General features: G+C 41.0%; 1 protein-coding gene across 4 annotated transcripts in view; it reads right to left on the bottom strand.

Annotated features, from left to right (window-relative positions):
• The window catches only part of LOC111144794 (golgi brefeldin A resistant guanine nucleotide exchange factor 1), a 124104-nt gene that overhangs the window by 30271 nt on the left and 75686 nt on the right, over positions 1–18147 (bottom strand). For all 4 annotated transcript variants that reach the window (XM_022499262.1, XM_022499264.1, XM_022499263.1 and 1 more), the window contains exon 4: positions 3633–3764. In XM_022499262.1, coding sequence (XP_022354970.1) covers positions 3633–3764 — 132 coding nt within the window. The remainder of the gene's footprint in view (positions 1–3632; positions 3765–18147) is intronic.

The raw sequence follows: 18147 nt of genomic DNA, 5'->3' as shown, positions 1-18147 counted from the left end.
TGGGTCACAGGATTGAGGGATAACGGGTATTTCTTCTAGGATAGCCTAAACAAAAGATTGTTTGGTTTGGGCTCACTTAGCAGAATTTGTCTTCCTCAGGACCCTTTCCTTAGAATTTCCTCCTTTCCTGGCCATTCTGGAGCAGACTGCAGGGAAATCTGCCAATCTCAACTCCTTCGCCTTCTGGCTTTCATACACTCCTTCCTGCCCCCTTTCTCATGCCCACTGCAATCACCACCTACAGCATTCTTTTCCCACCACAGGAAACTCCAATGACCAGCTGGCCTGAGGTCTCCAATGACAAGCTTGTCTGCCAAGCCCAGGAAGGGGAGAGAGTAACACTGACAAGAAAACAAGGGAAGAAGCGCAGAAGGCTGCGGCTAGAGGCTATGGAGAGAGATGACCTGCAGGTGGTGCTCAGGGCAAGGCTGGAAGTAGCTGGGCCTGATTTTTGCTTAGGAAAAGTATGAAGCTAGGACTAGGGTGCCTGGAGAGGCTTATGTACCTCTTCAGAATCCAGCTGGCACCTAGGATTTCTGCTAGGAGTCCTGAATGCTTCAGCTAAGCAAATCCCACTTTCTAGAAAAGATAAAGGGTTTTCTTGCCCTGAACTGAAGGCTATTTTTTTTTTCCTGGCTAGCTACAGCCTGAGCGGTCTCTCTTCCTGTCTCCTTACTTAGAAACAAAGACAGCTGCCTGTTTTCTATGTTCTCACCCTTGCACATGGGCTAGCAATAGGGGAAAAGGAATTCAGGATCCTGAGTGACAAGACCAACTAAAAAGGAATCCAAAAAAGACAGCTAAACTAATTCAGAGATAATAGACTAGATAAAATATTTGGGCTAAATTGGGAGAAAATATTTGTAATACTACGATAGTCAATGGATTAATATCCCCACTACACAAAGAACTCCTACAAATTAATAAGAAAAACAAAACAACTCAATAAAAATAGGAGGAAAACAAGTTGTTCAGGGGTGCCTGGGTGGCTCAGTGGGTTAAAGCCTCTGCCTTCAGTTCAAGTCATGATCCCAGGGTCCTGAGATGGAGACCCACATGGGGCTCTCTGCTCAGTGGGGAGCATGCTTCCCCCTTTCCCTCTCTGCCTACTTGTGATCTCTGTCTGTCAAATAAATAAATAAATAAAATCTTTTTTAAAAAGTTGTTCAAATGTTTAAGTCCAAAAAAAAAAATAAATAAAATAAGTTTTCACCCATCAAATTAGCAAAAATAAAGAATACTGCTAATATTCAGTGCTGGTGACAGGGTGGGGAAATGGAAATTCTCAAACACTGGAAGTATAATACTATAATCTTCTGGGAAAGCAAGCTGGCAGTACCTATAAAAATGTAATATGCACATGACCATTAATCCAAAAATTTCAAGTACAGGAATCTGCTATCCAAAGAAAAATTATTAAATAAGGAGATATGAGCAAGAATGCTTATTTCAGGTACGCCTGGGTGGCTCAGTCAGTTAAGTGTCTGCCTTTAGCTCAGGTCATGATCCCAGGGTCCTGGAATGGAGACCCACATCAGGTTCCCTGCTCAATGGGGAGTCTGGTTCTCTCTCTCCCTCTGCCTCTCCACGAGCTTGTGTGCTTGCTTGCTCTCTAACAAAAAAAAAAAAAAAAAAAAAAAAAAGAATGCTTATTTCAGCATTATTTATAGTGGCTCAAAATAGGCAATCTAAATATTAATAAGAGAAAGATTTTTTTTTTAAAAAGATTTTATTTATTTATTTGACAGCGAGAGATCACAAGTAGGCAGAGAGGCAGGCAGAGAGAAAGGGGGAAGCAGGCTCTCCTCTGAGCAGAGAGCCTGATGCGGGGCTTGATCCCAGGACCCTGGGATCATGACCTGAGCCAAAGACAGAGGCTTAACCCACTGAGCCACCCAGGTGCCCCAAGAGAAAGATTTTTTGAGAAGATTTTATTTTAGAGAGAGAGAGAGAGAATGCACACATGGGGGGAGCAGGGTCAGGGGATTAGAAGGGGAGAGGGAGCAACATACTCCCCAGGACCCTGGGATCATGACCTGAACTGAATGAAAGCAGCCACTTAACCAACTGAGCCACCAGAAAGACTGATAAATCTATACTATGGAAATTACCCAGCCTTACTAAGAAAAAAAAAAAAAATCTTACCAGGAACTGAGGGGAGGGAAAATGGTATATTGTTCCCTAATGATTAGAGTTTCTTCTGGGGTGAAAAAGTTTGGGAAACAAATGGTGGTGATGATTGTACAACACTGTGAATGTAATTAATATCACTGAATTACATACTTAAAAATGATTAAAATGATAATTTTTATATTGTATGTATTTTATCATAATAAGAGAAAAATATACCAACTTCCAGTTATAAGATACATAAATTCTGGGCATGTAATGAATAACGTTGTAGCTATATTTAAAAATACTACACTGCATATCTGAAAGTTGCTAAGGGGCGCCTGGATGGCTCAGTAGTTAAGTGTCTGCCTTCGGGTCAGGTCGTGATCCCAGGGTCCTGGGATGGAGCCTCACATCAGGCTCCCTGCTCAGCAGGAAGCCTGCTTTGCCCTCTCCCACTACTCCTGCTTGTGTTCCCTCTCTTGCTGTGTCTCTCTCTCTGTCAAATCAATAAATAAGATAAAAAAAAAAAAAGAAAGAAAGTTGCTAAAAGAGTAGATCTTAAAAGTCCTCATCACAAGAAAAAAAAAATGAAACCATATGAGGTGATAAGTGTTAACTAGATTTAATGTGGTAATCATTTGTAACATATGTATACTAAGTCATTATGTTGTATACCTAAAACTTATATGTCAATTATATTTCAGTAAAACTGGGGGGAAAAGAATAAATCAGAGGGCTAATTATATCATGTACATCTTTCTAAGTTAATACTATTAAGTGAAAAAAGAAAATCCATAGCATATATTCCTATTTTTTTAAAAAAGATTTTATTTATTTATTTGACAGAGATCACAAGTAGGCAGAGAGGCAGGCAGAGAGAAAGGAAGGGAAGCAGGCTCCCCGCTGAGCAGAGAGCCCGATGTGGGACTTGATCCCAGGACCCTGGGATCATGACCTGAGCTGAAGGCAGAGGCTTTAACCCACTGAGCCACGCAGGCACCCCCATTTTTTAAATTTAAAATTTTTTTTAAATCCTATTTTTTAAATGGTACATATTTATATACATGTAGAGGAAGGTATAGAAAAATTCAAACCAGTCTGTCAACATTATTTACCTAAGGAAGAAGAAGGAACAATGAGAGGAGATACCACTGATTTTTCTTTTAGTCACCTCTCCACTGTTTATCTTCTTAAAATATGCATGTACCGTATTTGAAAAATAACTTTAAAAAGAAACCAAATTAAACCTCCATGCGCACCAGGCACCATACTCCTAATTCCCTCCAAAGTATAAAGAAACCAGAGTCCCAAGGAAACCCCCACCTCCTCAGCACTCTGTATAACCTGAGTCAATTAGCATGATGAGTAACCAGTAACAGTCCTACTTCTCTCCTACAAGGAAACAGATGGCTAGGAGAAACTTTCCAGTATCACCAGCTCACTACCTAAAGCTTGACCACCCCAGGAGAGGCAGGAAATGAAGTGTTGTGGTCATCCAACAAGGCCTGAGCTCTTACCTATGAGTGCATAGGACAGGAACTTGTTGACAGAGGTGAGCGCCAGTCCAGTGATAGGGCCAGTGGTATCTTCAGAGCGAATCACTTCCAGAAATGGACGGAGAAACACATTGGGCTCAATTTCTGAGAGTTCTGCAAAAGAAGAAACAGAAATGAAGGAATGCCGGGTGCCTGGGTGGCTCAGTCAGTTAATAGTCTGCCTTCGGCTCAGGTCATAATCCAAGGGTTTTGGGATTGAGTCCCACATTGGGCTGCCTGCTCAGTGGGGAGTCTGTTTCTCCCTCTGCCTCTGTCTCTTTCTCTCATGAATAAATAAATAAAATCTTTTAAAAAAGGAAAGAAATGAAGGGATGCCATCTGACAAAAGCTAGAAAAAGGCCCTTCTTGTCTGTGCCATACAGCTAGAATTCTTAGTTACTGGGTCAATCTTCCCTTCTCTGGATTACCTTAAATCAAATCACAGACACTGTATCATTTTATCTGTAAAATATTTAGTATGTAGCTCAAAGATTAAGAAGTTAAAAAAAAAAAACAAACCCACAGTATCAGGGCACCTAGATGGCAGTGAGTTAGGCATCCAACTCTTGGTTTCAACTCGGGTGGTGATTTCAGGATTGTGGGATGAAGCCCAGTATCATGCGTGGCATGGAGTCTGCTTGAGATTCTTTCCCTCACTCTCCTGCCCCTCCTGCATGTGTACTCTTCAATCAATCAATCAATCAATCAATCAATCTTAAAAAAAAACAAACCCACAGTATCATTATCATGCTTAAAAAAGTAGCAATAGGGGTGCCTGGGTGGCTCAGTGGGTTAAGCCTCTGCCTTGGGCTCGGGTCATGATCTTAGGGTCCTGAGATCAAGCCCCACATCGGGCTCTCTGCTCAGCGGGGAGCCTGCTTCCCCCACTCCCAGACCCTGCCTGCTGCTCTGCCTACTTGTGATCTCTCTCTGTGTCAAATAAATAAAATCTTTAAAAAGAAAAGTAGCAATAGGGGTACCTGGGTGGCTTGGTAAATTAAGCATGCAACTCTTTTTTTTTTTTTTTAAAGATTTTACTTATTTATTTGTCTGAGAGATAGCAAGAGACAGAGGCAGAGGGAGAAGCAGACTCCCTGCATACCAAGGAGCCTGATGAGGGACTTGATCCCAGGGCCCTTGGAGGTCTTGATCTCACGGTCTTGAGTTGAAGCCCCACATTGGCCTTTTTCTTTTCTTTCCTTTTCTTTTTTTTTTTTAAAGGATTTTATTTGTTCATTTGAGAGAGAGAGAGAGAGTACACACACAAGCAGGGGGAGAGGCAGAAGGAGAGGGAGAAGCAGACTTCCCGCTGAGCTGGGAGCCCGACATGGGGGGAGCCTGACCTGGAGGGAGTCCAACATGAGGGGTGCTCGACGTGGGGCTCCATCCCAGGACCTGGACATCATAACCTGAGCCAGGGCAGACACTCAACCATCTGAGTTACCCAGGTGCCCCAAGATGGTAAATTTTGCTATATATATATATTTTACCATAATTTAAAAATTAACAGTAATTCTTTAACAGCAGCAACTACTGTTGGATCAATTTTCCATGTCCATTTCACCACTCCTCCTGGTGACATATAGATAAACGTCATCTCAAGTTGGCCAAAGAGGTCCCAGGATAAGCTACTGTCTTTTATGTCTTCTGCTGTTAGGGTCAAGGTCACCTCTCTTAGAGATAAAAATGTAGCATATCCCAGGTAGGTAAGGGAAAACCCTGAGGTTTCTAGTCCCTTGCTGAAAAATAAGCCTAAGAAGAACAAAAGGCTGCACAGTCCCTATTTTTGGAGACAGTTTGTAATCTTGGAAGGTCCTAACCACTCTGGCTTTCTTTCTGCCTGGAGCAAACCAAAGGGCTAACTGCTCTGAGATGAAGGAGCAATTCATAATCTTTATTTCACAAATGAGAAAAATAAGGCTTAGATAAACTACATGATTGGCCCCAAATCACAAAGCTAATAAAGAGGCAGAGCTGGGATTTGAATGCAGTCAATATACATGGTTTCAAAACTTGTGAAACCATTACGTCTATTCTACCTAACTACCAGCACAAACTCCCAAATTTAGAAGGCTTCATTGCAGATCTAAGAAGCAACACTGCACTGGACTTGCTCTCTACCCTACTCTATAGAGTTTGTTTTTCTAGAGTCTGCAATGCTTTTATTTTCCAGAGACCAGCTCACTAAAAGGCTTCCTAAATTGCCCAGAAAGATTAGGGGACATGGTCAAGGCAGCCCACCTTCAGACACAAAAGAAAGCTGGGTTTTCTAAGTACTTTCATTTTCATGCAAATGTAGGGAGCTTCCCACTCAATTCCTACCACAACCCCCTTTCAGTAAACATTTCCTGGGCCCGGCTGCTCCTCAGATTAATGCTTTAATTAATTGGCAGATTGGGTAGCATTTTCCAAGCCTGTATGTACAGCGATCACATCAGCTGTATAAAACCTGCTTCTTATCCCCCACCTACCCCCACCTAGAGACGTACAATTTGCAAGAAAAACCTAGAGAAAAACCTTTGTGTGTGTGAGGTAGTAGAGGGTTGAGATGCAAGGAACAGAAATACTAAGAAAAACTGAAATATATCAAATACTTTTGTAAAGCATATTAAAAAATATAAAGTCATCTAGTCTTGCTGCCTTAGGAACGTTAACTATTATATATGATTTGGTCTGTCACTTAAAAAATATGGTCATGGTTGGTACAGTTGAGATATAAGTCTAGATGGAAAAATAATCCTTAATTAAGAGGTGGGAAAGGAAACATTTTCTGAGCTTTCATCCAGTTGCTGTAACTATACTTTCTTATGTCTTCCTTCATGGTGAAAGACTAGGGAAATTTCACAGCCATGGCTTGACACTTCCAGAGCCATGTGCATTTTTGGTAAAACCAACTCTTTCTGGCATAGTATTCTATAAATCTTAACACATATATAGATTCCTGCAACCACTGTGACGGTGTGACAATAGGGCTACAGAACAGTTTCATCACCCAGAAAACTCCCTTTTGTCTCTGTAGTCACACCCTCCTCCCCACTCGAACCTCTGTCAACCACTAATGTATTCTCCATCACCAGTTTTATCAAGGTCATAAAATGAAATCGTACAGTATGTTACTTTTGAGACTGGCTTCTTTCACTCAGCATGGTGCCTTCACCTAAACTGCTGCTCAACGGTTTGTTCCCTTTTTATTGTCATGTGGTCTTCCACGGCGTGTATGCACCACAGTTCGTTCATTCACTAGTTAAAGGGCATTTGGCTTCTCCAGTTTGAGGCAGTTTCGAATAAAGCTTCTCTAAACGTTTGTGTACAGGTTCTTGTGTGAAGAACAGCAGTTTGCATTTCTCTAGGATAGACACTCAGGAGTGGGATTTCTGGGTCAAAGGGTCAGTGTATGTTTAGCTTTATAAGAAACTGCCAAACTGTTTTCCAGAGTTTCCGTCTCACTTTGCAGTCCCACCAGCAATGAGAATTCTGGTTTCTCCACGTCCTCTCCGGCACTTGGTATTTTTAGTATTTTTATTTAAGCCATCCTCATAGGCAGGTAATGATATCTTCCGTGTGGTTTAAATCTGCATTTCCCCAATGGCTAGTGACACTGAACATCTCTTTCACGTGCTTATTTGCCATCCATGTATCCTTTTTGGTCGACGTGTCTGTGTCTGGTCAAGTCTTGACCCCATTTTTTAAGTTAGGTTGTTTGTTTTCTTACTGTTGAGTTTAGAGACTTCCTTATTTATTCTGGATTCAGTCTTTTATTGGCAATTCAATGATATACAAATATTTTCTCCCAGTCTGTAGCTTGTCTTTTCAATCTCTTAATGGTATCTCTCATAGAACAGACATTTTTACTTTTGATGAAGTCTGGTATATCAATTTTTTTCTTTAGTGCATTGTGTTTTTGGTGTTGTATCTAAGTACTCTTTGCCTAATCCCAGGCTATGAAGATTTTTCCTATGTCTTCCTCTGAAAGATATAAAGGTTTACGCTTTTTTTTATCTGTGATCGTTAATTTTTCTATAATGTGTGAGGTTTGCATGGATGTTCTCCTCCTCCCCATATGGATGTTTAATTGTTCCAACAACATTTATTGAAAAAAAAATCTTTCCTCACTGAATTGTCATTGGACTTTGCCAATCATTAACTGGTCTTATTTTTATAGGTATATTCTGGGTTCTCTGTTTCATTGATCTGTGTGTCTAACTCTCTGAACGTAAACTATCTTAATTAATTATATTCGAAGTCTTAAAATCAGGTGATGTAATCCCTCCAACTTTATTATTTTTCAATACTGCTATCAGCATTCTAGTTCCTTTGCCTTTCCATTTCAACATAAATTTGTCTATATTTACAAAAAATCTTGCTGGGAATTTGACAGGAATTGCACTGAGTCTATAAATTAGTTTGGGAAGAAATGCCATCTTTACAAAGTTGTGCCTCTCAATCCATGGACATGGTAGTCTCTCTATATCTTCTTCATTCCTTTCATCACTGTATTATAGTTTTTAGCATACAGATTCTGTATGTTTTGTTAGATGTATATTTTATTTGGTGTGCTTGTAAATGGTATTGTGTATCAATTTCAGTTTCCAGAAGTTCATTTTTAGTATACAGAAATGTGACTCATTTTTTTGTTGTTGTTTTAAATCAGAATATTTATTGTGACCAATCATTGAAATCCTTAAGATGAACTGGATGCTGCGACCGTGGCCCTCTTGGGCTTGGGTGTTATTCCTTCATGGAATCCATGCCGAATCTGCAGTATACAATTTTGGGGTGCCTCATTCAACCAGGTGGGAGTTCGTTTTTGTTTTCTTCTGCTTTTAAGATTTATTTATTTATTTGAGAGAGAGCGAGAGCACATGCGAGAGAACACATGCATGAGGAGGAGTGGGAGAAGAGGGAGAGTGAAACTAAAGCAGACTCCACACTGAGTGTAGAGTCCAGCGCAGGGCTCAATTCCATCACCACAAGATCACGACCTGAGCCAAAAGCAAGAGTCGGACGCTTAACTGAAGGCACCACCAGGTGCCTTGGTATTTCGTCTTTTAGCCTTAGCACTCTAGTTATACTTCTCTTCTGCTTGGCAGAATTGCCACATTTGCCATAGGCTGACTTCTGACGGTGGCAGGCCTTAGAGCCCCAGTGGCAACACGATGTGTGCATCTTCCTGAGACCTTTCCCAAATGCTACTCCCTTCATCACTTCATTCGTGCAGCCAAGACCAAAGAGACGAAATGTGACTGATTCTTGTGTGTTGCCCTTATATCCTGTGACCTTATAAAACTCACTTATTAGTTCTAGGACTTTTTGTTTTTGTTTTTATAGATTCCTTGGGATTGTCTACAGGAACAATTATATGATCTGCAAACAGTTTTATTTCTTCCTTTCCAATTACATGCCACTTGGTGGGACTTCCAGTACTATGAAAGCAGACATTTTTCTTGCTGTCAATTTTAGGGTAAATGCATTCAGTGTTTCACGTAAAGTATGATGTTAGTTGTAAGTATTTTTGTAAATCTTTATTATCATGAGTGGATTTTATATCTTATCAAATGCCTTTTCATCATCAATTGATATGATCAAGTGATTTTCCCTTTTAAGAATGTTAATATGGTAGATTAACTGATTTTCAGATAATGAAACGTCCTTGCATTCCTAGGATTAAAATTCACTTAGTCTCAGTATATTATTCTTTTACTATATTGGTAGATTCTATTTGCCAATCTTCTGCTTCATAAGGTGAAAGAGCTTACTATGGCATGAGAGGCCTGAAGTTGGCAGGAGTGATATCATATAGAGGTTTGGACAAAGTCCCACAGAAAACTCTCTGGAGGCTCTGGATGTGGTCCTTGTACAGTATATAATCCAGTCAATGGACCAGGGATCATCAGTCTCCCTACTTCTCACTACTACCAATAGCCGGGCATATGACACCCAAGCTCATCTGTCAAATTAGGTAGTTAGAATCTATGACTGCTAAAATACACTCCTTCTGGCACGTCTATTCTGTGTATCAATGCTTTATGGAGACTTAGTGATGGCAAACTAGAAGAGCTGGACTTTTTAAAAGATTTTATTTTTAAGTATTCTCTATACTCAATGTGCGGCTTGAACTCACAACCCTGTGATCAACAGCCACACGCTCCACCAGCTGAGCCTGCCAGATGCCCCAGAGCTGGAGTTTTTAGTTAGCCTACCAGGAGCCTTCACTATCACCCTCATTCCCATACCCCTAAAAAAGAGAATTGTGATATATAAAATTAACTTTTCCAAGAGTCTGGTCTAGGCAGAATTGGAGTTTCGCTCTCTAGGTTCAACTGGTGATTGCTAGGAGCATCAGAGACACTCTAACAGGAACACCACGTGCAGCTTTTGGTGGTGGGGAGGGACAGATATGGCAGGAGAGACTGTGCAACTAGCAGGGTACCACTAGTGAGGACATTTCTGATTTAACAGGTACCTCTTTGTAAACACGCTTAAAACAAAACAAAACCAAAAAAACAGACCTGGAATTTCAATTCAAAAATTCTGTTAAGATGTTCAAATGGTCCTCTAAAACAGTGCTTCTCAAACAGTCTGTGGTTAGGGCCAATTTATTTTTTTCCTTCATGTCAATCCACTGCAGACTACCATTTTATAAACTACAATAAAGGGGTGCCTGGGTGGCTCAGTCACTAAGCATCTGCCTTAGGCTCATGATCCCAGGGTCCTGGGATCAAGGCCCACGTCAGGCTCCTTGCTCAGCAGGAAGCCTGCTGCTCCCTCTCCCACATCCTCTGCTTGTGTTCCCTTTCTTACTGTCTGTCTAATAAATAAAATCTTTAAAAAATAAAAATAAAAAAACTATAATAAAATGAACTGCTAGAGAATGAAATTATAAAAACAAAGATATAAAATCCATTTTATTATTAGAATTAACATATATAAAAATACTGTCAAGATGTTATAAAAATTTCTAAATGCTTTCCCTCAATTTCTGTATTCATTTCATCATGTACTAAGCACAAGTTTGTGAACCCAAAATGGTTTATAGATTATATTTTGAGTAACAGTGCTCTAGAAAAATAAAGCCAAATTTTCAACTGGTCATTCTAGAAAATCCTTCAAATCCTAGGATATTATGGCTAAGATAGGCCCTAAAAATAATTTACAAATGAGATAATTTAAATTTAGAAAGCTTGGGGTGCTGGGGTGGCTCAGATGGTTAAGCCTCTGCCTTCAGCTCAGGTCATGATCTCCGGGTTCTGGGATCCAGCCCCTTGTTGGGCTCCCAGCTTGGTGGGGAGTCTGCTTCTCTCCCTCCCTCTGCCTCTCACCCTGCTTGTGCTTTCTGTTTCTCTCTCTCTCTCTCTCAAATGAATGAATAAAAACTTAAAAAAAAAAAAAAGATTGAGAAAGGTTAAGTAATTTCTAAAATGCTAGAAAGTCAGTTAGTATTGGAACCAGGACTAGAAGTTGAGGGTACTAGGTGAAAACATAGGCTTTTTTTTTTTTTTAAATATTTTATTTATTTATTTATTTGAGAGAGAGAGACAGTGAGAGAGAGCATGAGCGATGAGAAGGTCAGAGGGAGAAGCAGACTCCCCGTGGAGCTGGGAGCCTGATGCGGGACTCGATCCCGTGACTCCAGGATCATGACCTGAGCTGAAGGCTTAACCAACTGAGCCACCCAGGCGCCCAAAACATAGGCTTTTGAATAAGATTTAGATTCCAGTTGGACAACTTAATGGCTGTGTAATAGATACTAAATTTTTCAAAGCCTGTGTTTTATCACCTGTAAAATAGGTATTAAAGAATTAAAATAAATTGTATTTTAAAATAATAGCAGCTAACATTTATTAAGCATATACTAATGTGTCAGGCACTGTGCTCAGCAATTCACATAAATTATCTCAATTAATGCATGTAAAATATATTGTACAATGCATGGAATACAGTAAATGTATAAAATATGACTAAGATAGTATTATTCTAGTTTTTTAGTTCTAGGTCCCAGTCCAGGGTTCTTAATACTATAAGTTATTTTAAGTTCAGTTTACTTTTTTAAAAGATTTTATTTATTTTAGAAAGAGAAATAGCACAAGCACACAAGTAGGGGCAGGAGCAGAGGGAGAGAGACAAGCAGACTCCACTGTGAGTATGGAACCCGATGCGGGGCTCGACGCAGGGCTCAAACCCATGACCCTGAGATCATGACCTGAGCTGAAATCAAGAGTTGGACACTTAACCAAATGAGCCACTCAGGTGCCCCAATTCAGTTTTCTCCCTCCCTCCCTCCCTTCTTTTTCTTTCTTTTTTAAAGATTGTACTTATTTATTTGTCAGAGAGAGAGATTGAGAGAGCAAAGCAGTGGGAGGATCAGAGAGAGGGAGAAGCAGGCTCCTGGCCAGGCAAGGAGTCGGATGTAGGACTTGATCCCAGAACCCTGGGATCATGACCTGAGCCGAAGGCAGACACTTAACAACTGAGGCACCCAGGCATCCCTCAGTTTTATTTCTTAAGATCTAAGTAAATATCAAAAACTTCAAAGGTAAGCTTCTATCTTTGATTACTAAACTACTAAAAGAGATAAAAATTAAGGATAAGACACCAAGATAACTAGTGGTTGTTATTTATGTATGGTGCAATGTGGGATAGCTCTTTTAATTTGAGGGTTTCAGCTTTCTCCAAGGTATGCATGTTATCAGAGAAAGGAAGAGGCTTCCCTTTTTTAAACAAATGAGTGAAATACTCATCCTCTTTTTAGAAGAGATAAAAATAACAATAATAATAGCAGCTACTATTTATTACCTTGTGCCATGCCATGTGCTAATAAGCACCTTATATACCTTATCTCTTCATAATTATCATCATTTTGAAAATGAAAACGAGACTGAGAAAGTAGATCTACCCACCAGCTAACAAGTGGTGGAAATGAGAATCAAATCCAGGTTCACGTGATTCCAAAATCTGTGCTCCTAGCTATTCAACTCCACTGCTTCCTATGAAGCCAGAATAAAAAAGTTTCTGGTGTTCTGCCTCCCGGCTCAGCCTGCCTGGCAAATGAGACTCCATTGTCTAGATCTCCTTCAGAAGAGTGAGGAAAGCTGTCTGAGTCCTTCAGGGGAAGGTGCCATGGTGCCGCTCACGGTAAGCAGGCTGAGTACTTTCACAAGCAAGGAGACATGTGGCACCGCTGCCAAGCAGCCAAAATTCCCGCCCTGGAAGGCTGTCAACTTCACGGCACAAACAGTCCAGTAAACAGAGAGTGCAGATCAGGTAGAGGGATACTCTGAAGGTGACTGGTTCATGTTCCAAGATGGGATGGAAAAAAAGGAAGGAGTATAAGGAGGGGAAATGCAACTCCTCATTAAAGGAAGAATACTTGGGATCCTTCTAGGACTAGGCCACCTGCTTCTAAAACCAAATTTGAGTCCTACTTCTGGCTAATCAGTGCTGAATAAGAACAATTACAACAAGAATTATTAAACTGTTTCTGGAGAAGCTCATGAACCACTTCAACACCAAGCAAAGGGAAGCCCTTTAGAGATGTCTTGGTGGTGTTCCCCTCACACTCTGTTCAACAGCAGTAAGCAGGTGGTTCAACTCCCTATATTATGATATTAAAACAGAGAAGTCTCAGTTCGGGCTGGCATCAATCTGAGAATCTGCAGATGTCCCCCAAGTCTCTTGTCTTTCCAGATGATGAGCTGACCTGTCCAAAAGGGAATGAATCCTGACACTGTTTTCTTTTTTTACGTCAGAGCTGCCACCCTCACTGATAATCTATGCCAAAGGTCTCAACATGTGGCATCAAGCACTGCCCTTAGACAAAAGGGAACACTCTCTTCTTAGCCTATAGGGGAACAGTCACTATCCTCCCACGAGGTTGGGGTTCTCCAGCCTGCAGCAGCCTTTTCTCATTTGGCCAGCATGGGGCTGGCACATTCCTGAGCCAAAATGCACACATAAGCTGCTTTCCCTGGTAGTGAAGCTCTTCACTCCTGAGTGACTCTTGTCAGGGGCGGTTGGGCATTCTCAATTGGATTACGCTGACAAGGAAAAAGGCCTGTGGTATATTATTTCAACACCATTTGGCGTCCGAAATGCCTGTCTCGACCCTTTTGCCCTCAGAGCCTACTTCTCCCTTCTTGCTTTCTAGAGGGTCACCAGCCTGCTCCCATCCTTGCTCTTCATCCTGCAAATACTGGCTCATGTTCCTGGACACAGAATATCATCATTCGCAAGACGGATCATGTGTATAACAGACTAATAAATCAGAGCATGATATAAACAAAAGTCAAGTTCATTTACCCCTCTTGATATTTCTGTATTAAGAGACACAGAACAAAATTATTTGAACATAAAAAACTTTCTGGTTTTTGGCTTTTCTGTTTACGCCTGGACATTTTATTTTAAGAAAAAAGGTCAGGTCCTCATATTCTACTTTTCTAACTATGTTATACCCAGGAATATTTTCGGTAAAAGTCAAAGTAAGATTGGGAATGATCTACAAATAGAATTTCTGAGATACTGTTAAGTTCAGTAGGAAGAAGCTGTACTCTTTGTGGTCACTAGAGGACATCGAGAGTAGTGGTCCAAAGGATGAGCAAAACTAAACTTTGGTGGGACGCCTGGGTGGCTCATTTGGTTAGGCAGCTGCCTTCGGCTCAGGTCATGATCCCAGTGTCCTGGGATCGAGTCCCGCATCGGGCTCCTTGCTTGGCAGGGAGCCTGCTTCTCCCTCTGCCTCTGCCTGCCACTCTGTCTGCCTGTGCTTGCTCTCTCTCTCTCTGACAAATAAATAAACAAAATCTTAAAAAAAAAAAAAAAAAAACACTAAACTTTGGTAAAGCCAGAAGCCTCTGAAGTATTTGCCACACCTGTCATGCCTTTATTTCCAAACCTCAAATGGGTACGTGGGAATTTAGGCTTGACTTGAGGAACTGACTTGAAGGAATACTGACAAGGGGCAGCTTGCAGAGAAATTTATTCTCTTCCAAGCTTAAGGGTAAAACCCAGATAAGCCTTTGCAATCTTGCTCTATACAAGAGGAGAAATAAAATAAAGAAATGCACTTGGCCCAGTCTTGGCCCATCACAGGCAAAACACTTCCCTTCTCTGGCCCATAGATTCCTCATCCACAGAGTTTGCCTTAGGGAAGGTGGTGGTGGTGGTGGTAGTTTAACTAAATTCTTTAAGGCTCCTTTAGATTCCAAAAACTTATAAAATGCAAAATATAGTCTGGGAGTAAGTGCACATGAATGCAGACAGTCTGTTACAAAGGAAGCCTAGGGGAAAGGCAAACCCAGTTTGTTTGTCTAAGCCCTGACAGTAGATCCTCTTTTCTTAGCTATCACCTAAAGTTCCCATATCTGTCTGAAATGCTTAGTTTCTCAAGGCACCTTTAGACTTGGGAGGGGGGTTGATGATTATCTTTGATATTATGACCCTTAAGAAATAAAATATGATGATGGGTTAATCGCTACCACATCTAGGTACAATGTGAATCCATGGGCCTGCAGTAGAAGATAACAGTACCCAACCACTGACACTAAGAAAGACAATTATTTCTAACACTTGATCCTTCAAAAAAACTCTTTAAGGGGTGCCTGGGTGGCTCAGTTGGTTGGGCAACTGCCTTCAGCTCAGGTCATGATCCTGGAGTCCTGGGATCGAGTCCTGCTTTGGGCTCCCTGCTCAGTGGGGAATCTGCTTCTCCCTCTGACCTTCCCCCTTCTCATGCTCTCTCTTTCAAATAAATAAATAAAATCTTAAAAACAAAAACCAAAAAACCTCTTTAGGAGTATTCATTTTTTAGGCCAATCCTAGCCCTCAATGGCCAACCCAACCTCAACAGCCAGTTTAGCTTGTTGCCAGGAGCTGCTATCTACCACCCTTACAAGAAGAATCCTATTTCACTGCCAAGGACAACCACCTTAATTTGACTCAGACATCAGAAACAGCTACACAGATTATTAAGCATAACTGTTACACATAGATTATTTTATCTTCCCAATAACCCTGAGAAACAGTATTACTGTTCCATTTTACAGATAAAGAAACCAAGGCTCAGGCACCTTAACAGTCCAGTCAGTTAAGCGTCTGACTCTTGATTTCGGCTCAGGTCATAATCTCAAGATGGTGAGATCGAGCACTGAGTCAGGCTCAGCATTGCTGAGTGTGGAGCCTGCTTAAGATTCTCTCTCTCTCCTCCTCCCCTGCTCGCTCTCTCTCTTAAGGAAAAAAAGAAAGAAAAAAAGAAAAGGAAGGAAGGAAGGAAGAAAGAAAAATGAATAAATAAATCAAGGCACTAGGAGGTTAAGAGACTTGCCCAAGATCACACAATAAATGAAAGAGCCAGAATTTAGAGCCAGGTCTTTTCTAGCTTCCAAAGTCTGTACTCTTTTTTTCTTTTTTTTAAGATTTTATTTATTTATTCGACATAGAGAGACACAGAGAGAGAGGGAACACAAGCAGGGGGAGTGGGAGAGGGAGAAGCAGGCCTCCCACTGAGCAGGGAGCCCGATATGGGGCTCAATCCCAGGACCCTGGGATCATGACCCAATCCCAAGGCAGACACTTAACGACTGAGCCACCCAGGTGCCCCCAAAGTCCATATTCTTAAACACTGTATTATGTTCTTTAATATTATACCATGCTATTGCTGCTACAGGTTTACTACTAGATATATTTATAAACTGTATGAATTGGATGGCAAATAAAAATTTAAAACTCAACTATCCTGGAATTGAAGTTTCTTCTCTACCTTTCCTCCTCCTATCCAATGACTAAACACTGTTAGCTATTGATTTTAGTACTGCCACACGAATTAAGCATCAGGTTTGCCCAGGTTGCCTCCTAATCCAAAAGGAAGAGTGAGGCCCCTTTAACAAGGCTGGCAGGGCTAAATGAGGCCCAAAGGGACTGGCCTCAAATGTACTGCAGAGGCCGGAGGACAGACTGATCCATCTGTCTTACTGAGAGCAAAGTTTGATGTGTATCAACTCTATAAACACTAGTTTTCTCCTTCTAGAGGAAATTGGCACATATTGAAAGGAAAGCAATTAGGTTGTAACGTACAGGCAAAAGCCAGAGCTGCTCTGGTCCTTCACTCTGCCTTGCCGTTTTCTGTATACATTGTACAAGACCAAGCCCAAACTTAAGCAGGCAATTTGAAAGCCCAGGAGAAATTAAAAACTTCTGTTGCTATACTTTAAAAGAGAACAATTCACCCCAAATTTATGCAGTCATTACACTTGGAGCAACTTTTTCAATCCAAATTCTTCTCACAGTCTTGTAAAAAGTTCCAGTGTTTGATGGCAGCAAGAAGAGAAGACAATTACAGGTTTATTATCAATTACCACCCTGTCGTGTCTCCTCTAGGGGCCCTGAATGGGAAGTAAAAGGAAATAAAAAAGAACTAAATTCTTAACTGACATTAGCAAAGTCTACAGATATGGAAAAGACCAAAGGGTCAACAGCCAAAACTTTTGGAGAAGAATCAGAGAGTCTCCAAAGAGTATCAATTACAGGGCTGGTAGCAGTCTTTCCCTGTCCCTTAAGTGTACAGAATCCTATTTATTCATTTTTCTCCAACAGCTGAAAATGGTTTCTATGGCAGCAGATCATAAATTCTTAGTGACACTAAGACTAAGCAATCTTATTCTGCCTCAGATCCCCTTTCTCCTAATGGGCTCAAGAACTGGAGAATAATGTACACTTCCCATTTTACAGATGGGGAAAATAAAGAAACCAAACATGTAATCCATAAGAGCTAGGACAAGTATTCTAACCACTTGCTATTGCTGTCTCTAAAGATATGTTGCTGGGTGGGGGGGGGGTGCGGCGGCTGGGTGGCTCAGTCACTGAGTGTGTTTGCCTTCGGCTCGGGTCATGGTCTGGAGGTCCTAGGATTGAGCCCCGAGTGGGGCTCCCTGCTCAGTGGAAAGCCTGCTTCTCACTTTCCCACTCCCCACTCCTTGTGTTTCCTCTCTCGCTGTCTATCAAATGAATAAATAAAATCTTAAAAAAAAAAAAAAAAAGACATGTCTGTAAGCTGGAGAATGAAAAAGAACATTTTTGGAAATAGCAGTACTCTGAGAAGTCACATTATTTGTTCTGAAAGGTACCCAGGGAACCTTTAAGACAGCTGAATCTGGAGGAGCAATCCTGAAAGCATTGGGAAACAACCATGTTCAGAAAACATGGGACAGAACCCGAGTTCAGCCAACACCTGTTTCCCCAACAATATCTGTCTATCTATCTGTCTCTTGTTTTATCCCAACTGCACACAATACAAAAGCTGCATTATTCTGGTAAAGTTGCATTCCAGCTCAGAGGGCACAGTTAATGTTTTTTACAGCCCACATGCCTTCTTGTGATGGATGGCCACTTTATAATGAAATACTTTATGCTCAATCAACTCACAAATAATAAGTGTTCCATTACATGGCATTAAAAATAAACCCCAAATCAGAAAGACTCAGAAAGAAATAAAGAACAGGAGTACAAG

Source organism: Enhydra lutris, unplaced genomic scaffold (assembly GCF_002288905.1).
Source record: "Enhydra lutris kenyoni isolate GAN:26980312 unplaced genomic scaffold, ASM228890v2 scaffoldscaffold12, whole genome shotgun sequence".
NCBI classification, from domain to species: Eukaryota; Metazoa; Chordata; class Mammalia; order Carnivora; family Mustelidae; genus Enhydra; species Enhydra lutris.
The sequence above is the reverse complement of the archived record's forward strand: the minus strand, read 5'-3'. Positions and strand labels throughout refer to the sequence as shown.